Source organism: Cucumis melo, chromosome 12, assembly GCF_025177605.1.
Source record: "Cucumis melo cultivar AY chromosome 12, USDA_Cmelo_AY_1.0, whole genome shotgun sequence".
NCBI lineage: Eukaryota > Viridiplantae > Streptophyta > Magnoliopsida > Cucurbitales > Cucurbitaceae > Cucumis > Cucumis melo.
Genome location: NC_066868.1, coordinates 23529603 through 23550482, shown reverse-complemented (window position 1 = coordinate 23550482; position 20880 = coordinate 23529603). Strand labels below are relative to the sequence as shown.

At 32.8% G+C, this 20880-nt stretch overlaps 3 protein-coding genes and 1 long non-coding RNA gene across 10 annotated transcripts; 2 read left to right on the top strand and 2 right to left on the bottom strand.

Moving 5' to 3' along the window:
* Positions 1–1676: 1676 nt before the first annotated feature.
* LOC103486681 (negative regulator of systemic acquired resistance SNI1) lies at positions 1677–11344 on the top strand. 7 transcript variants are annotated; one of them, XR_007816232.1, is made up of 17 exons: positions 1678–1988; positions 2241–2307; positions 2437–2530; positions 2627–2698; positions 2799–2888; positions 3161–3232; positions 3461–3542; positions 3620–3669; positions 3840–4052; positions 4129–4199; positions 4294–4363; positions 4726–4791; positions 4993–5145; positions 5597–5730; positions 7388–7611; positions 10973–11067; positions 11152–11344. XR_007816232.1 is itself a non-coding variant. In XM_008444701.3 (15 exons), the coding sequence occupies exons 1-15, from the start codon at positions 1883–1885 to the stop codon at positions 7458–7460; spliced, it is 1413 nt and encodes a 470-aa protein (XP_008442923.1). In that variant the 5' UTR covers positions 1678–1882; the 3' UTR covers positions 7461–9609. The 7 variants fall into 7 exon arrangements, 4 of the variants coding, with proteins under 4 accessions (XP_008442931.1, XP_008442923.1, XP_050936538.1 ...); XR_007816233.1 differs by lacking the exons at positions 10973–11067; positions 11152–11344 and adding an exon at positions 8310–9609; XR_007816234.1 differs by lacking the exons at positions 10973–11067; positions 11152–11344 and adding an exon at positions 7902–9609.
* On the bottom strand, positions 7931–9477 carry LOC103486664 (uncharacterized). Its single transcript, XM_008444681.3, has 8 exons — positions 9331–9477; positions 9168–9259; positions 9009–9075; positions 8884–8914; positions 8643–8783; positions 8495–8520; positions 8344–8399; positions 7931–8251 (listed from the first exon to the last, which is right to left on the bottom strand). The coding sequence occupies exons 1-8, from the start codon at positions 9475–9477 to the stop codon at positions 8221–8223; spliced, it is 591 nt and encodes a 196-aa protein (XP_008442903.1). The 3' UTR covers positions 7931–8220.
* A 2486-nt stretch (positions 11345–13830) lies between the features above and the next one.
* LOC103486702 (peroxidase 19) lies at positions 13831–17192 on the bottom strand. The gene is made up of 3 exons (XM_008444732.3): positions 16484–17192; positions 16164–16364; positions 13831–14599 (listed from the first exon to the last, which is right to left on the bottom strand). The coding sequence occupies exons 1-3, from the start codon at positions 16742–16744 to the stop codon at positions 14018–14020; spliced, it is 1044 nt and encodes a 347-aa protein (XP_008442954.1). The 5' UTR covers positions 16745–17192; the 3' UTR covers positions 13831–14017.
* On the top strand, positions 14441–18091 carry LOC103486694 (uncharacterized). The gene is made up of 3 exons (XR_537114.3): positions 14441–14581; positions 16116–16396; positions 17629–18091. It is a non-coding gene; the product is annotated as an uncharacterized LOC103486694 (long non-coding RNA).
* Positions 18092–20880: the final 2789 nt, after the last annotated feature.

The following is a 20880-nucleotide window of genomic DNA, read 5'->3' as shown; positions in this document are numbered from 1 at the left end:
ACTAATTTGTTAAACATAATTTGGGTTACTTAAGATTGAGATATTTGCACTTGAAACACTGTTATAAACCAATAAATTTTTGAGATTTTTGTATTTATAACCTAAATTTCTCATCTAAAATTTATTTTGATCAAAATTTTGAAAATAAATAAAAATGAGCTTTGAGTTTGCCAACACATCTTAAAAATGAAAATTTGAATTTAAAATTTGGATTATTTCTTAAAAAGATGGGATGATAACTAAAATTGACAAAAGGCGGAAAAAAATAAGAAAAATAGTAAAATCATCGTGCCCCTGTTTTTTTAATTATATTAAACTCGAATCTCTTATCTGAAACAAATATTAGATTTCACTATATTTTGACCTTCAAATTTAATAAATTCTAACTAAATCTGTTGTACTAATAGCAATCTCTCACGATATCTGTAATTATTATTATTATATGATATATAGTATATATTTTTAATAATAATTTAAAATTATATTTTATAATATTAATATATTTTTAATAACAATTTGAAATTATATTTTAGATTAGATTTCTTAATTTCACGATAGATTACAATTATTCATTTTTTATTTAAAATAAATTATATTTGGGTGGTAACTTCAACCTATTTTGTATTCATTTTTAAATGATAAAGTTTTATTAAATTATTTAAAATTTAAGTATGCTTAAACTTTCATTTTTGTCATTACACTAATTTTTTTTCTCTTGCATATTGAAATTTATTTAATTACATTAGAACCGTAAGCCAATTTACAAAATGGTATAATTTTTAGATGATAAGGATTTTTTTTATTATTAAATTAGTATTTATGTATTTTTTAAATGTAGAGTAAAAGCCTATTTTTCTAAAAAAATATTTATGTTATTGAATTCGTAAATTTAGAAGATGGAAAAGATTATCTTATAAATTTTAAGATTATTTGGTATTCAATTGAAATTGTTGAGATTTGAAATTTATTGTATTTTTAAAATTTTAGATTTTACCTAATCAATAGTAATTTATAATCCAATTATTAATAATCTATATAAGGAAATTATTATTTATTTATTAATAATTTAATTTCTCTTTAAATTAAAATTATTGAGATTTAAAATCCGTTGAAATTATCCTACTTAAAAATTATTTGTTATTTCTTGGGATTTGAAATAAATTGTAGTTTTTCTTTATAAAATCTAAATTTATCATCTATTTACTAATAATTTATATCAACAAATTATTTATTTATTTATTAATAATTTAATTTATTATTCCATTGAAGTTGTTGTTTTTTTTAATTTCAATATTTATTGTGATTGTATTTTTGTTTTATTACATTTGAATTTTTTTATTAAAAATATATTTTTTTGGCATTTTAAATTTCTTTAGATACATATTTTTTAAAGAAGAAAATCGAGATAATATAACAAGTAATTTATGGTGGTAAACTTTTTTTCGTCTTAAGGTGGTAGAGGCTTTTCTTTCTTTTGGTTGAGAGGATTTTTTGTGAAAGGCTACTATTCTTTCGAGGTAAATTATAATTTAGGTAGACGAAGATGGTTAATTTTTTCTACTAAATAGAGGCATTTAAGATATTTTGGAACCATATTTGATAAACCTATAAATTTGCTATTTTTCTGAAGAGTCAAAAAGGATCCTAAATATTCTAAGGCCTTTCTAGTATCTATCAGGTAACTTAATTTACTATTGTCGAACTTCCCCGTCGTCTTTATGAGTTTGCATTTGCACACCCACCATTCGTTTCTCGATTCTCCACTTCGAAAATTGGCGGGAAATCAAGCAAACACACTCTACTCTCTCCTCTTCTTTGAATTCGCTTTTGACATTCGCTATCTTTCTTTGTAGAAGTTCCACCGGAGGTACGCAAAAAAGCAATGGAAAACCCTAGCAGCGGTGTTCGAGGGGCGATGGAGGAGAACACCTTGGCTATTCTCGACACTTCCGAAGCCACTAAACACACTCGAGATGCCGATGATGACAGTACGGTCTTCATTTTTTACTTTTCGTTTTCTTCTTTACTGTTTGGATTCTGAAAACTGATTGGAATCATGAGTAGAGCAACCGATTTTCTTCCAATGAGCTGGACTCTTTACTGTTTCTTCAGTTGTCATTAATCTGCAAATAATTGATACAAAAGATATCCTACGTTTTATTAGAATCCCTAACGTATCAATAGGAACGAAAGTACGTGTTTCTGTTTTTCATTTTATTGATCAAGATGTTCTTCATTAGGAATTGCTTTTCTCGAAGCTGTGCGTGCGGCTTCACTTTTGCCAGAAAATAAATCGCCACCGACATTGTAAACCTCTTCTTTCTATTTCTAGTCATACAAGGTTGATCGAGTATTTCAAATCACCTGTTGGAACTGTAATTGGTAATCTTCTCTAACTAGCTGACCTTGTAATTACATGGAATTTTGTTGATCAAGCAAAATGTGTGAAGCAATTTTCAAAATCTTGAGGTTCGGGAAGTCCCTCGAACTGATTTCAACAAGTTACCAGCTTTTGAATGAGTTAGACAGGGTACTAAGATCTATTCTTTTTCCATATATTTGTTTTTATAGCTCTCTCTCTCCGCATGGTTGCATGCGTGAGTTTGATGCTCTTATTTTACTACAGCAATTCCCTAGGGTGTATATGATGAATACCAATGGATCCAGCATGCCTCATGAATTAGTCGTGGTTCAGGAGGTATTGCAAGCATTGAATTTCTGTGTCTTTGATCGCTGACCATCGAAATGTGATACTACTTTCGTTTCCTTTTTCTGTGATGGTTGTGTTTCCTTTATAGGCTTGGACTCCATTTGTGCTAGGCACTGACATTTCAGATAGTGAGAGGGCAGCGGCTAATGATCTCACTAGCGGACTACTTGATTCCCAGGTCAGTTTTACCGTCCAAACTCACCCTGCATAGCTGTCTGCCTGATTGAATGATCTTTTTACTGCACCACGTTCACTGATATATAAGTACTTGTCAGCTAGTTCTCTTTCTGGTTGAAAGAAATTTTAGATTGAGCTAGTTAATTTTTTAATTTCAGATTGAGCTAGTTAATTTTTTACTGTAACTTTGAAGTATTAAAATTGATGTGCTTCTAGAATCCATCCTTCATGTATGCACTATTCAGCCTTCAATTAAGTTTCTGTGGTTTGCAGGGCTTTCATCAACTTCTGCAAGGCCTAGCAGAAGTCTCTGATGTTGAAAATTTCCAAGCGTTGGATACCAAGGTTTTTTCCTTATTTATGTTTGCTTTGTCGATGAAAAGAGTTAGTGCAAGCACAATTCTGAATTCACTATAGGACCTGTAATGTAAATTATTATAATATGTACTTTATGCATCCTTTTGTTTTTTCCACATAAGTAACGATATAACTTGAAGGGGATGGTTGGAAATTTTGCAGCTTTAGTCTTTTGTCTAGTCTCGTTGCCAACTTCTTTGCTCAAATTTGTTGCAGGTCCTAAGTAACATGTTATTGTTTCATTATCTTGTCAATGCCCTTGAAGGAGATTTTGTGCCTCGAAATCAGATGTACAAAGGTAACCTACTATATCCATAAGTTATGTTCTTGTAAAGTGCTAATTACTAGGTAATTAAGAAGTCTATTTGCTTGCAGAAACCATGAACTGGGTCCTTGTACGGGAATCTTTGCTTAACATGATTCTGGTATGATGTCAGCAGTTTGTTCTTCCTATTTTAGCACTTATTAGTCATGATTCACATGGTGATTCTCTATTTTATTGTATTGAACTTAAGATGGACGCTTCTTTTTGGTCAAGCAACTTGCTCATTAGAGCCCCTATTTTGCTTATGTTTAAATTTTATATCTTCTTCAGTGTTCAAGGAAAATGAACTACAAAGGATTAATGAAGGATTGTGTGACCACCCTGTGTGGATTCGGTCAATTTCTTGCTGAATATGACAATGCTGTCCAATCTTCTGAGACTTCTATGGCGAAACAACCTAAAGCTATTGATACTGCTTTGGCCACTGCGTTCCTTCATTTCGGAAGGCTAACATGTGCTGCCATGCTGAAGCTTATGGTAATGGTAGGTATTTTGGCATTCTAGTCATCCAAGTACTATTTTTTTTTTTATTTTTTATCTTAATGGAGAACTGGTGTAGGTATTGGAGGTTGATTTATCGAAAAAGAATGCGGATATGCAAGGTCATATTACAAGGGCTGATGGTGTGAGGTACTAGTTTCATTATTTTCTTTTCCCTCCGGTGTATTCTCTCTCTTATTAGAACCGCATTCTTCTCTAAAAATAATTTTTTGTGAGATTTCAGAACCCCACTCGCAGAGATTATTCAGGACGAATTGGCTTATGATAAAAACATTCTTGCGCCATTTCTTCAGGTTGCATCCAAATCCGACCATATTTTATTCTTCTCTTGCTTGGAAATTTATTCTCTTCTTAATTTATCCAATCAGTATTAGTGAACCATATAGTGGCAAGTAGCCGAGAAATATTATACATCCCGTTTGCCTTCCATGATATTCTTAGTGATACTACATATGTTTTGTATTCTGGAGGTTTCTTTGTCAACGCAGCAGAAACAACTATATGCTTCCCCTGATAACATCATGAATATTTTCTTTTGCTAATGAAACTCCTTCTCAGTTTCATACAAGTTGTCAAGGCTTTTTCTCCTTGTTTTTGGTCCTATGCCTCAAATTCAACTTGTTAATATAGTTATGATCTTGCAATATTTTCACAGGTCTTCAAGGACTCAAAGTGGAAACTGGAAATTATCGTGCAATTTTTCTGGAAATACATGTCCAAGGTATATATGTGATTCAACACCGTCAGATTTACTTAATAATGTTACTACTTGGGTTTTTCTTTCCCTAAATTATTTCTTAAAAGTATTTGCATTAATAATTTTGACCATACTGGTTCTGTGACTCGTTATCTAACACACACACATTGACACATTAATTTTAAACCACACGACACAACTATTATGTACTTTTTCACCTTGCAGCCTTCTGTTCGTACTAGGAGGTCTAATGGTCCTGCAGAAGATGCAACATTCTCTGGAGTATTGAAGTGTATTTCGAACAGCTCTAGTACCAAAAGTATTACTAAGAAGATTGGTGCACATGCAATTCATCTTTTGTTAGCACATGGTTTTCAGGTGATTCACTTTCCATCTCATATATAATAAACTCAACTGTACTTGGACCCACAGCTCTGCTAATGGATGTTTTTGTCGACTTTCCAGCATGCATGGATGGAATTCTTGTTTACTATGTTGACAGCTTTTTATAATGTCAGTGCTTTCTATATGTAAGATGAGAAATTTCATCAATACTTTATGAAAAGGCTTTTCGTCTTAGCTGTTGTTACCCTTTGGTGAGCTCATTTGCTCTCTTTAACCTTGATGCCTAGCATAGCCCTTTCATTAGATGTTTTCCATTTTAACATTATGACTAAATAAAGAAAGAAAAGGTACCAAGAGATATAGTTTCTGCCTATCACCTTTTGGTTTGGAACGATTGTTGTTATGTTATGTGTATTGACTTATAATCTATTTGCACTAGTTAGTAGAGGCTATAAATAGTTTACTCAGTTTGTCCATTCTTCAGGCTTTCCTGTTGCTCTCTACTAAACAAACGGTTGAAGACATCCCAGTTTCCAAAGAACAAATGGCGGGTGGTTCAGTCGTGGAAACTTGCAAGAATTTGATATTAGTTTTTAATTGCCTCAGGACGTTGGACAAGTAAGTTTCTTCTCTTTTATCTTCGACGGATTCCATTGTCTTTATGTCTCAATAGTCAACTCAATAGGATTATTTGCATTTTGTGTATGATGTGTCTAACTTAATAATTATGTGCGTATGTCATGGTCAGTATGCCTATGATTAGAGTCTTAGACGTCTCCTTGCCCAGGGGAAAGCTGTATATTTCACGTCAGCATATTTTGTGCCCAATTTGGGAACCATTCTTCCGACCTTTGGCAGTTTTGCTATTGCCGCTGGAAGTAAATGGAATTCCATTATCAATGTGTCTCTCCAATGCTCGACCCTTAGCGTAACAGTAACTTCAATTTATAGTCTAACTTAGAGTTCAATCCACTTCAAATTTGAGTGTATTTACGATGTGAATAAACAAGTATTATTTTTAATAAAAAAAAGTCCCTCCATTAATATAATGAAATGAGACTAGTGCTCAAGTACAAGAGGATTATACACAGAGCTAGAATCTCTAAGAGACAAAGAATTCGGAATCCAAAAATAGGAACAAACAAAACGAGGCCCAATGACTTAATGAACTCCAAATAAGGCAAAAAAAATCAAAACAGCGGCTGAAACAATTCAATACAAATGAAATGCCGGTGGGAAAAGAAATAAAAGTGTGCCAAAAGACCATAACCATGAAAGAAGTAATCTTTGAAAAGTTTGAAGAACGTGCATCTCAAGAGGATGAAAACCATCATGGTTGGTCTAATGGTAAAAAGGAAGACATAGTTTCAATAACTAACGAAAAGTTTAATCCATAGTGGCCACCTATCTAGGAATTAATTTTCTACGAGTTTCCTTTGACATTCAAATGCAGATAGGTTGTCCCGTGAGATTAGTCAAAATGTGATTAAGTTGGCTCAAATACTCAAGGATATAAAAAAAAAATCTCAAAGAGGATGGAAAGAAAGAGCCGATCTATCTCAAAATCAACTAGAGAACATTTGATTTATAAAAATTCATTAACCAGATGAGTTGACAAATTGCTACCATGACTGCTGTTGCACATCTGAGGTACCAATCTTGAGAAGAATACTTCTAAGCCTCGATTGAAGGGGCACACCATTTGACAGAGCATCGCATCTTCTGATGACTAGTGGAACGACTTCAGTTTGTTGAAAAAACCTTGAAGCGCGCCCTCTTTATTTATGTTATACTGGAAAAAAACACATGGTTTCTATGCTACTGCAGGGTTTCAACCTTCCGTAATGACAATTTTGGTTCTTGTCTTACCCCCATAGAAGACGACTTCAGTTAGTCTTAAACAACTCGTTTAATCCTTAAATGCCATGAGCTGCATGAACCTTGTAAACTGAACGGCCAAACGATAGAATTGGAAGGGACAAGGTGGAGTTGCATTATAACACGAGTGAGAACTTGAAAAGTATTACTGGCATCACTGCCATCTCAATTATGGCGATGCTGGGTTTTTCTTTTTCTTTTTCTTTTTCTCAAGTGGAGAGAATCTCGGTCTAGGATGCATGCCATAACAAGTCAAGCTATCCCAAGTTCGCTTGTGATGTTATAAGTTGATTTTTCTAATTTAGGTCTTGACATGTTGCATTGTAGTTGCTATAATTTTGAGGTAGATTTTCAACCTGGCTCCCTTTTCAAAATTTAAAATTGTGTCATAATGCAGGCAGTTGGAAATTTCATCATGCGCAAAAGAGGCCATTTTTGTAGCTGCAAATATCGTGTCCAAAAAGTTATAGAGCTTGAATGAACTTACTTCTTGAGAAGATTAATAGGAGATATGAAGGGTCACCTACAGTAGCAGGAACCATCCTCTTGTCAAAGTTAATAGTAGACGAACAAAAAGGCAGTATTGAGATATTTCACATTATGAAGATATGCCATGCACAGGTAAGAAAACCTATTTCATAGTTAATCTTAACCTAGTTGAGTAGATCATACAACACTAATCCAGCATCTTCCAGCCACTTGATTAGAATATTCAGTATTCATCGTACTACTTATTCCAACTTAAGCATTCTAGAGGACAAATAGTTTGTTAATTCAAAACCATTTGTGTCATGTTCATAAGGAGTTTATTTTACACGAGCCTACCACCCTCCAAAACAACGATGTACTTTATTTGCATCTTGTAAATTAGATCATGGTTATTGATCTTGATTTTGCTGACATTTATTCAGTTTAAACCTGAGGATTAGAATTGAAGAGGTTAAAACTAACAATGGGAGCTGAACAATTTTTTTAAGTCCTCGAAAGAATTCTTAGCAAAGCCTTGAGAGCTTGCTCTGGTCTTAGAGATGAAAAGGTATGAGAAAGAAAATTAGATACTGTCAATTGTCAGAGGAGCAAGTTTGCATACAACCCCCCGGCCAAGCTCAAGAGGACATAAACATCTCCACCTTGATGTAAAGAATCTGTCAGCTCATCAAGCAACTCCATCTTGTTAGCCCACGAAGAATCCCAGCCAAATCTCAAATTGTAGAAATCAATAGAAACCCATTACGAGTCTTCTGAAGCCTCAACTGTATTCCTGAAATGAAAGAGAAAATCACTGTCAAATTACCATTTTCCTGAACATCCTGCAGCAGGAAGGAGAGCTCGTATATTGGTAGATTTCCTTACTTAGACGGTTGGGAGTCAATCTGCATTGTGACTGGGCCATCATTCACCAAATTGACCTTCTCAAACATCAGTGCCCAAAATATCAAAACTGTATACTCTAGTAAATATCAGAGAGTTACTCGCAATCCAAAACTGAGCATAGCGAGATTACCTTCATCATTGCTCCAAACACTCCATCTGCCCACAGGAAAAGGGAACAAAGACAAGATTCAGTAAACTCTTTATACTACTGGACCACTGGTTGAACCCGTTCCTATTTAGTATATAGACTGAATTTCATACTAGGGAAGATAGGATACCTTTTATCGCATCTGGGTTGTAGGATTTACCGAACCTCTCGACCACAGAAGCGTAGAAAGGTTTAGCCCTTTGGGGAGGCATTGCCACATGAAAGTCCGGCTTGTTCCCCTTCAACATTCCATACAGTGTAAACTGGCTGACTGGTTGCAATCCACCAAGTATAAGTTAATAAGTGGATTAACTCCGATTCACATTCTAGGTACAAAGTTCGAAGCAAACCCCAAACCTCTTTTCACTTACCTAATAGAACCTCGTAGTTTTTCTGCATCACCTGAAAGAAATATCAAGGAAAATAGTAAAGCAAATCCTGAAGCTTTTGGTTTTTCGGAATAAGGAAGCAAGGAGTGTTTGTATAATTAAATTACGTTTAAGTCCCAAGCTTTGCCGGTACTCTCATTTGGGAACAACCTCATATTTAGGACCTTACGGCATCTGAAATTCAATTTGAAAAGAAGAAGTTCTAATGGAGGATGGAATCAGTAAAGAAAAGAGAGTGGGTGTGAGAGATGGGTAGAGTAGATTACATGTACTCAGCGTCGGCATCGGAGTCGGATTCGTGAAGGCCGACGAGCACGAGGAGGCCCGGGCCGATCTCTGAAACGGTGCGGCCATCGACCTGTGAAATGCAGTATCTCACACCGGCGATATAGAAAAGCATTAAGAGAGGAAAAGAGAGAGAGAGGAGACCTGGACGCTTGCAGAGGCGACTCGCTGAACAACAGCTCTCATGGATCTAATGGGGTGTAGTTTTCTGTTGTTGCTGAATCTGAATAGTGTGGTTCGCTTGGTACTTACGCTGGCTGCGAACAATGGCAGGTTTGCTACGCTATTCATTCTTTTTTGGGGATTGGGATTTTGTAAAATTGTAGCCTGTAGGAAGCACGTTGACGAAAATGAAAAAATGTGAAAATATTTAACATATTATTATATTTTGTTTTACCAAAAGTTTATAACCATCATCTACAACTAATGTCTCCCAACCTCCTGAAATTTCAGATGTATTTCACGTTTCTAAAACTTCCTTAAATTTTTGTGGTAGGAGAATAGTGCACTAACTTCTCACTAAAATAATGTCCATATTTTCTATCAAATTTTTGGATTCTTTATAATTCAAATAATTTATTAACAATTTATTTCGATAATTCATAATATCTACTGTTAATAATTTATCCTTTTCCTGAAATAATGTCAAGGATAATTACAAGATTTTTATATTAATATTTCAGACAATTTATCAATAATTAATATATATTCTTAATAACTATTTGAATTTAAATTTTTGATCATCTTCTAAAATAATAACAGTTAGGATTATCTACGTATTTCTGTTGATTTTTATTTTAAAAAATTATATTCTTATATAGTTGTATAGATTTTTTTAAAAAATTAATACAAACGATATATACTGTTTTTTGTTAACATTAATATTCACATTATTAGCATTTTTTTTACAAAGCGTTTTGTTTTTTGTTCAATGGTTTTCGTCGATTGATTTCAATCTTTCAACATTATTTGTCGAAGACCATAGTAGGATCATAACAATGGCTTTACAACAAGTAAAGACTATGTTGGATGGTAGATTGATTGAATCTTCTCGATATATTGATTATCGTGTTGATGTATACGTTCCATTTTCATCTTCGTTTTAAGGATTTATAGAATGCATTCAAGGTAGACTCTTCTCATCTTTAGAGGTGTCTGTGTCTTGTTTTGCCTGTTTACTGAGATGGCTGCAACAATTCGAATCTCATTTGGATTGAGGATAAGGATATAAGGATGTGTATTGGCTTATGTTAGTTTTGTCCAAATTTTTCGACAATGATTTACTGGTTGTTGACTCTGTATCTACTAGTGTTGTTGGAAATACCTCGTATTTGAATAGTGAAGTACTTAGATTTCAAGATTCACATCATGAAACGGAGATTATTGACGCTGATGCATTTGAATCGCCACATGTTGGAATATCTATTAAAGTGGGATTAATGTTTTTAGAAGTAAATCAGTACTGAAAATATTCGTCTTGTTCTTGGTATCTACGTGTTTGCTGTGAATAATAGCTTTGAACTAGTTACTATTAGGTCCAATTGTACATCATTTGATATTCGATGTAAAGATTCGTCTTGTCCTTGCTATCTACGTGCTTCTTTATTCAAAAAAGTAATATATGGATATCCACTAGTGTGTTGTTGACATCGTTAAAAATGATCACAGGAAAACATCTTAGATTGTTTCTGAGTGTACGAAGTTTTTTTTTTAAATGAATGACAAGGCTCCATATCGTCCTGCTGACGTTGTTAATTACGGTACTTATCATTGAGAAATACTAAAGTATGCACAGGGTCAATCTTCGTTGAATTCAACCGCAAAAATAATGAAGAAAGTGCAACCAACCTTTGGCAGGACCAAAGAACTCAAATGACAAAGGTAATACCTTAAATAATATGAATGTCAGGTATACTAAACTATAGTGTAATTGTAATTTAGTATACATGGGTTTTTTTGGATCAGAAAATGCTGACAACATGTCATATGAAGCCTTTGGAGTACCCGTAATAGAATTCAATGCAATCTCACGTCCTCTCCAAGCCTTGTCATAACTTATATTCACTCTATGATGAATTTCATGTAATTAATAATGTCAGAAGGACAATATGGAGAATTGTCGTTCATTTTAAAAATGACTTCGTTCACTCAAAAACAATCTTGCTTACCATTGATCATTTTTAATGATGTCAATAGCACACTTGTGGTATCTATGAATTAACGAACTATCAAAATATCACTTTTTTTTTTAATACAGAAGCTTGTAGATACCAAGAACATGACGAATCTTTACAACAAATATCAAACGATGTACGATAGGACCTAATAGTAACTAGTTCAAAGCTATTGTTCATAACAAGCATATAAATAGCTTTTTTGAATACTGATTTACTTCTAAACATTAGTCCCCCATTGATAGGTAGTCCAGCATGCAACTATTCAAATGCATCAACGTCAATAATCCTCGTTTCATGATGTGAATCTTGAGATCGAGGTATTTTCAATAGCATCAGTAAATACAAAGTCAACAACAACTAGTAAATCATTGTCGAAAAATTTGGACAAAACTAACAGAAGCCAATACACATCCTTTATCCTGAATGAAGTTCGAATTGTTGCAGCCATCTCAGTGACACAAGCAAACGAGACACGGACAACTTTGAAGATGGAAAAAACACCTTGAATGCATCTCTGCAAATCCTTAAAACGAAATGAAAATGGAACGTGTACATCAACTAAATGATAATCAATATATCGAGAAGATCCAATCCATCTACCATCCAACACAGTTTTTACTCGTTGTAAAGCCATCACGAAAAATTGTCATGATCCGACTATGGTCTTCAACAAATAATGCTAAAAGATTGAAATTAATCGAAGAAAACCGTTGAACAAAAAACAAAAGGTTTAATGTAAAAAAAATGCAAATAACGTTAATGTTAACAAAAAAAACAGAATATATAATTTATATTTATTTATTTTAATTATATACAACTAGCACGAGAATATAATTTTTAAAAATAAAAAGCAACAAAAATATGTGATAATCATAATTGGTATTATTTTAGGGGAGGATCTAAAATTGAAATTCAAATAGTTATTAATAATATATATTATTTATTATTTAATAAATTATTGATAAAGTGTTTGAAATATGAACATCAGATAAATTTGTAATTATCTTTGCATTATTTTAGGGAGAGGATCTGCTATTTAAATTCAATTGTTATTAAACATATATATTATGAATTATGCAAATAAATTGTTTGAATTATAAAGAATTCGAAAATTTGATAGAAAATATTGGCATTATTTCAGGGAGAAGTTGGTGCAATATTCTCTAGCAATAAAATAGTTGATTTAGTTAAGATTTACCAAATTTGAATGTTGTTTACAAAATACATTGTCTGTGAACCTTAGATATTCTGCCGCATTTTTTGAACTATTCAAATTCATTGTATTTTGAATAATGAATTATCCTATATCAAGGGGTATAATCTGGTTAAAAATAATTAATAAAAGGAGGCGGATGGCGATTTTGCTATTATTCTTGTTATTTCCGTTTTTTGCCATTTTTTAGTTTTCTATTTTCACGGTTATTTCTTAATTTTGTGCATGCGAGGCTCTTAAATCTTGTACAAGTACTCTATAATTAAGCCGCATAAGTATAAGTCGTGAAAAAGAGTTAAAAGAATAAAGTTCGGGTACAAGCACCATATAGTTGAGCTAGGTTCACTATAGATTCTTGAGTGCAAGCACCACATAGTTAAATTATGCTTTTATTCTTTACAATATTTTTTAAAATTTTCGGTTTGGACTTTTTCCAAATTAATATTTGATTTTTCCCAAATCAACACTGACTGGTCATTTTCTTTTCGACCAAACAGAACGGGTTGATCGGTCGATTCGGTTTTTAGGTCTATCATGTTGACTCTATGATGTTTGCTATGTTTATTTTGACTTGGATGTTCAATTTTGTTTCTAATTACTTTTAATACAACCTTTTTGTCTTGATAAATTAATTTATTCAAACTACATTCTTTGCTAATTTGTTTTCGAAAAATATCCAAGTGTATTGTGTATTTCACCAAATTGTCCAATTATAGTATATCATATGACCAATTTCCTTAAATCTTTTTTTAAATATTTTTTTTAGTGAGTGATGAGAGATGTATGAAGATAGTACATCTCAAGTATTACCCGCATGTCATCTATATTTACCAAGTTTCAATGTTATCATTAAGGTTATAGACTACTGACTTAAGCTTATTTTGTTTAGAGTTAAATTATAAATGTAATCTTTCTAAACCAAGTTTCACTGTTATCATTAAGGTTATAGACTACTGACTTACGCTTATTTTGTTTAGAGTTAAATTATAAATGTAATATTTCTAAACCAAGTTTCAATGTTATCATTTAGGTTATAGACTACTAACTTAAGCTTATTTTGTTTAGAGTTAAATTATAAATGTAATATTTCTAAACCAAGTTTCACTGTTATCATTAAGGTTATATACTACTTTTAATTTAGATGTCAGCGTGACTTAAACTTATTTTGTCAAGAAAATAAACGATAAAGGACAACTCATTCGGACGTGTTAGAACATATGTTTGTTAGGTAGAGATTTAATTAACATTTACTACTTCCATTGTGCTAAGAAATGCCATTTTCAAATATTTCATGAGCTGCATAACCAACAACCCCTCATTCTATAGAGAAATTTCTCTCATATATTTCTAAAAATAAAATTTCAAAAAGAAAAAAAAAAATACAAAAAGGGTTTATTTTCAAATGTCATTGTGATGATGAAGGCATCCATCATCATCATCATCAACTCTGATGAATGCTACAATCCCTCCTTCGCTCTCCATGTCTTCGTCCTCTCTTCACACCAATCGATCCCATTTTGTCCATTGCCGCCGCAAAAGCTTGAAAAAACTTCTGCTTATCCTTTGCCAAACCCTGCACCATCGTCTTCATCCTCGCATCCGAAACCAGACCTTGATCCGTAGCCAACAATCCCAACTTACCTTCCAAATTTCCGTAGTAAGCATGATCAAACAAAAACGGCGTCGTTACATCGAATGGAGCCACTATATCTGTATTTCCGCCGTACCTAGGGCACGACATTTTTAGCTCCTTCAGCAGTCTCCCGTCGATCGCTGGATCCGGTTGCTTCGTGCCTCTATAGTCGTAGAGACGGTTCGTGAAGTGCTCGCAGTGTGCAAATCCGATCGTATGCGCACCGGATAGGACGACGAGATCATCGGCCGATAGACCTTTGGAATTGAAAAGTTTGAGAAGCTGATCGACGGTGGAATTTGCTCGTGGTAGATTGGAACCTACTCTGGACGCCATTGAGATCTTCCCGTCCCATCTTCCCTTCTTCACCGGGTAATACGGCCCTCCTGCCTGCAATTTTCTCGTTTCATAATTTTTTTTCTTAATGACAATATGTTTTTTCTTTAATTATTATTATTATTATTATTATCTTTTGAAGAATGTTTAAATTATTTTCAAACATACTTTCTATTACCAATTTAATATTTGATTTTATATTTTTAAACACAACTTTCAAATTTGACAAAATTAAATTTATCTTTGTCGTAAACTCTAACTTTATATCTAAAAATAACTTTGGAAGTCTATTTTGGAACTTTAGTTGTTTGATAATGTTCTAATAAAAAATTAATTAACTGATATATTAGATATGAAAGTGAATTCTGTATGTCTATTACAACTCTAAATTGTTTAAATTTAATAATTTAGTGTCTATTAAGAAATTCGAGAGACTTTGATGAAAATTCGAAACTTCATACACGTAGAGCACAATAAGTGGATCGATACTTTTTAAACTTCAACTCTTGTATTAGACATTCTTAAACTTAAAAACCCAAATAGCTAAAATAAACCTTACTTAACTAACATGAAATATGTATCAATAATTTTAAAGTCAAAGGTTCAACCATGCGAAGAAGAAAAAATTCGGATAGGCCAGAAAGTTGAGGATTTGATGTCTAATTTAATTTATGCTGGGCCTATAAAGGTCCAAACATTTTTGGGTTAACCCCATCTTCATAATGAAGCCTAACGGGCTACGGCCCAAAATGGGGTGGGAATCGCTTTTATCATTCTTATACGACAGAGGAGATTAGCTTAAACTAATTTCAATTATTTCTTCCTTTCTTCCATGTACAATCCAAAAACATTGATGATTGTTAACTAAAGCATCATTGGACAGAGGAATATAACATTAAATAGTGGAGTTTAGATAAGGACAACTTAGTAGTAAACCAATTCTAGACAAAAGTAAATAAATAAATAAACTTAAGCACATGGAACTTTGATCTACTTCGTTAATTTTTGCTTAATTTGGATTTGGATTTGGATTTGAATCTACTGTTTTCTTGGCTGCAATTTGCATGACAGCAGTCAATTGTATTCGTATTCTATTAAATATAATTTTATAACCAACTTAACAATAAATTCCTCGTTTAATGTATGGTTTTCATGAACATGAGGCTGTGTTCCTTATTGTGAATTGTGTCAGAATCTGACTTTACAGAACTAGATTTCATACTGAACTGGAAAATGGTGAAGCTGAAAAGACAATTTTTTTTATCTACATTTTGATGCTGTGGACCAAGTGTTTTTTACAGACCAATAATAAACCGAACCATCTTCTTCTTGTCATTTTCCTTCTTGTACTGCTCAAGTTTAGTAATTAAATAATGGAGAAAGTGGCAAATTTTCTAGGATATTGATACTGCATCTATATGTATTCTCTTTTCTTTTGATTTAGCCCATCCCTCACATTATCTAAGCAGAATAGTAACAATGTCCATTCAATATCAAATCACTGTATCAACTATCAAACACAATCCTTAATGTTTTTAAATCTTTTTTTAATGTACCGTTTTATATGCAGAAAATGACTAGATTTTATTGAATCAAGAGAAAAGGCGAAGGCTCTCACCAAATGGACAAAATCTCTGGCTGCAATTGCGAGGATGTCAGCACAAGACACAACACCAGGGCATTTGCTCTCAACCAACGCCTTGGCTTTCTTGATGCTTTCAAACGCCTCCGGTCTCAGGCCTTTATTGTCCACTGCATCCTTTTCCGCCGCCACTTTGCTGCCTGGCTTTGTTGATATCAGAATCGACCCGTCACAGCCCTGCCATTTTCAAGAGCTTTCTCAAAATCCAGGTAATTGAAACTGATTACACAATGCATGTAGTAAAATGTAGGTGTGGGTGAGGGTGATGGCCAAATGGGCCTTTATAATTTTCTTACTTCTACAAAGCAATCATGGAAGAAGAGGCGGAGTGTTGCTGGAGCTGAGACTGGTGCGTCTTTGAACTGTTGGGTAGTGATTGAGGAGACGAGTTGGTCGAGGTGAGGGCATGTTTTGTCGTAGTAGTCGACGGAGAGGAGGCGGTGGCGGTGGGCGGGGAGTTGTTTAGGTGGTGGTGATTTTGCATTTGCACATTTTGATGGTGTGTAGAAAATGATGAGCAGAGTGAGAAAACAGAGAAGAGAAAAAGGGACAGGCATTACTGAGTGTGAGAGTGAAGAGAGGCAGCTTAGGACAAAGAGCAAATAGTGGAAAGAAGAATATAAAAAGGGGAAGACCACAGGAGTTGAAGTTGTTGGTAAACAGATTGCTATGAGGAAAAAAGGGAAGAATCAAGACCCGTGAAACTCCCAATACTAACAGCAAAAAGCTAGAGAGAGAAACAACCAACAGGCCAAGAGAAGAGCTATATATATATATATATATTTATTGTTTGTGGGTACTGGGTAGTACTGATACCCAAAAATTTTATTTTGTGTTTGATATTGTATGTGGGTCTATGGGTCAAATGAAGACCAATCAGCAGCATCTAGAGGGTGCCAATTTGGTACCCAAATCTCATTCACATCTCATTAATAGACATAGAGTATATAGCAATTTATCATTTGTAGGAATCAAGAATAGGTGGTTGGCTTATTATCTAAATTATGGAAGGGAATTGCAAAATTTCCAAATCATCTTCTATTAGTGTTACTTGTTTGGGGAGGATTTGAACCAAAGAGGAAATAGAGATTTCCGAACACTAGGTCTGTTGGGATTTCAAAAACATAGTACATGGCAAGTAAGTCATTTTATGAATGATATAAAAGGCAACATTGTCTTTTTTTTTTTTTTTTTTGTTAAATATAAGTATTGTGTTTGTAATTGTTTCTAAACTGTTATATATGGTTGATATTCATAAACTTTATAAAGTATCTAACAAGTTTTTGAAAGTTTGTGTTTTAAGTTCAATAATGTGAAGATAGAAGATCGAGGATTTGAATTTTTTACTCTTTAGTTGAGACTATATTTTAAATTCTTAGGTTGCTTTTAGTTTAGGACTCAAAATCCTGTATCTTATTTTGATAATTAACTATAATGTTAGGCAATGATGCAGATGTGTGGCTCGAATTCTTGTCCCAATCTAGAAAGTGTGTGGGGGCAACTTACAAAATGGAGGAAAACAAAACAAAACAGAGATGGCCAGACATTTATACCATATTTTATCACCACAATCAATTCTTAATTTATGTTTGTAATTTTTTTCCCTTGTGAATATTTTTTTATTACATAAAATATATATGTACTTTATATCGTTGCATTTATCTTGCATTTCGCCATAAAATTTGGCTGCCACTGAAAAAAATGAAATAAATGGAAGGCTGATAAAAGCTGATGCATAGAGAGCGTGACAGAAGCCCCGGAATAAGCCAAGTCAAGCATGAGCGATGAACTTCATAAATGCAAGGCATGTGCTAGCACAGGTACATCACTCACTTAACTTTACCCCATTTGTTCTACTCATATCAATGTCATCCACCTGATTTCATTCCCCACTTTGGTGTTAAATAAATCTAGAGTGGCTATTATATTTCTACCGTGGAATCATTTTTTTTGCTTTACCTTATATATCTATAAAGATGTTCTTTCTAAAATGTTTATATGAACTAAATATGCTTAGGCGAATTGAATATGAAGGGTAGCTTTTTAAGGTTAGTAGGGGGTGAGTGCGATGCTGTGGGACTTTTGTAGGTGAGTGAAATAGTAGAAATTTTAGAGGGGTGGATAAAAATCTTTTGAGATTTTGTCCTTTGTTCGCCCTCAAATTTCTTTGTATTGTTCGTAGGCTTTGATTTTGAAGGATCTACTGCAACTATTGGTTTTGTTTTTTTGTTTTTTTATGTTTGTGCATTCTTACATTTTTTTCCTTAATGAAAGTCGTTGTTTGAATATAAAAAAATGAACTAAAAATGAAGGGTAAGCCAATTCAAATAAAGAATGCGTTTGAAAAAAAATGTCATTTTAGTAGAAAAACAATCCTTTAAACACTTAGAAACTCAATTTCAAATTGAGTATTAGTTGGAAGTGGACAAAATAATGTTTTCACTTAATTATTCCATACTTAACTATTTATGTTAGCAAGTTTTATCTTTTAACGAGGTAATATTTCGATCTAAGAAGCATGAATACAGATATGACCCAGACAAATCAATAGACTATTTTTTTTTAAATCTAGGAGGACACTACAATTAAAAATATATAATTAGTAAAAAAAATCATAGTAAATAAATTGATACATATTTATATACTTAAAATACTTAGTTTAATGTATTCCACACTTAAAAGTTATTATCATTGTCGTATACGTGTCTTGCCAGTCTACTGAATAAATGTTTTATGCATGTCTAATGCATTTGTTCTACTAACAAATGTCCAATAGGTGTCCAACAAATATTGGAGTGTCCAAGTGTCCGGACAAATTAAATTTTTCCTACTTCTTAGACTCCAATAGTCTTTTATAGATTGTATTTTGTAGGAATAAAGCTAATAGAAAATTGTACTTGATTCCTATTCAAAATATTTGCACCATTATTCCTTCTTGAATTTGTTTAGTGTTTGATACCCCCCCTATCGAATTTAGAATTAAACATTCATAGATAAATAAGAACAATGTTTCCATTGATTTGACAGAAAATTTCCACAAGTGAAAGTCTAGTTCAAAGCCTAGCCCTAAAATTAACAATATCCTATTATTATTATTATCATAAAAATACATATACATCGGTAAAGAAAAAAAAAAGTCAACTAACACAAACATAATTTAATCCATAGATCAACAAAGTGATGATAACAAAAATGAAAAAAGAAGTTTGAATGGAGAAGTTTTATCCTTTTCATTGTCTTACATTTTTGGAAAGGCTGAGAAGTGGAGAGGCAAATTGAAACTTCAAAAAGCTTTAGGGAGGAATTAGGGACCATTAATTGTGTGTCTCTCTCTCACTCCTACATTCCTCGTGGCCTTTTGAATTGGTACCACAGAATTTATGGGTCTGAAAAAGTAGTCATGAAAGCAACCCCTAAACAAAACCTCTGTTTTTTTTTTCCCATGTAATAATACCCTAATAAATAACCTTTTTAGATGAACCCAAAAAATGAAAATGAAAATGAAAATGAAAATAACCCTTTTGGATTATTAATTGGTAGATGAGGGGCCACTCAGGGTTTGGCTTCAGTCATCACCAACACATTGAGTACACTGCACACATCAGAAACTTAAGTACAAACTGTTGCAATAAACATATTTTCAAATTTAAAATTCTGCATTCTGTTTTTACTTCTCCTAACTTAGAAAATATATGTTGTCTTAAAAATAAGATTGTATCAATATTTGTGAGTGGCAGACAGAATTTAAAGACAAAATTAGAGACAAAGAATCAAGTGACTTTCAGAAGGATTAGAGATAAATCCAATATTGCATGTATTTCACAAAAGGATTTTATTATTATTATTATTATTATTATTTTCTGTCTTGTGTTTTTACTCTGTAGCATTCCACTGAAAACTATATATGTGAGTTTGTTTGATTACTTTATGATGCCTTTGAAGTCAGAAATGTTTGGTTTCAAAAATTAAAGTATAGAAGAACATGGTGGATGGTGGCTGGGCCATTCATGAGATTCCCTCTCCCAATTAAAATATTTTCCCCATCAAAGTTAGAGTTCTCATCTTAATCTGAACTTTAAAGTAAGAAGCTAAAAAGTAAAAAGTTTCTAGGGTTAGCAACATTAAATTACCCATAGTTTAATTCATTTTGTAATGGGGTTGGCTTATAGACTTGTTGGATGAGCTATTTCCAATGTTTGAGTGTGGGATGTAGACTGCCAACATGGTTCAATGGTTAAGATCTGTAATTAAATTTGATGCTTGTGTTTGAGGGTAGTATTTTGTAACCTAACATAGTTTTTTCATTTATCATTGAAATTGTTGTTTGTCGTGACAAAAAGATATTTAGTCTATGTTTAATTGTTTTTAGAAGAGAAGTAAATTTCAACTTGTACTTTGTCGATTAAGATATGCACTCTCAACTTACTGGATCTTTTTTTATCGAGAAGATCCTAACATACTATTGTACTTTTTTATTTCTAAAATATGAGTTGTATCTATATATCTTTAAAATTTGATAGACTTTGTTATAGATACAAATTTTTTTTTCAAAAAATTGTGAAATTAAGATAATTGAAAATTAAAGAATGAACTTATAATTTAAGTACTCCCAAATAAGTAGTATCACTTTGATATTATCTAGGCATTAGGGCATGTGAACAATTTAAAGTGCATTGGCAAGATTGAAAGATTA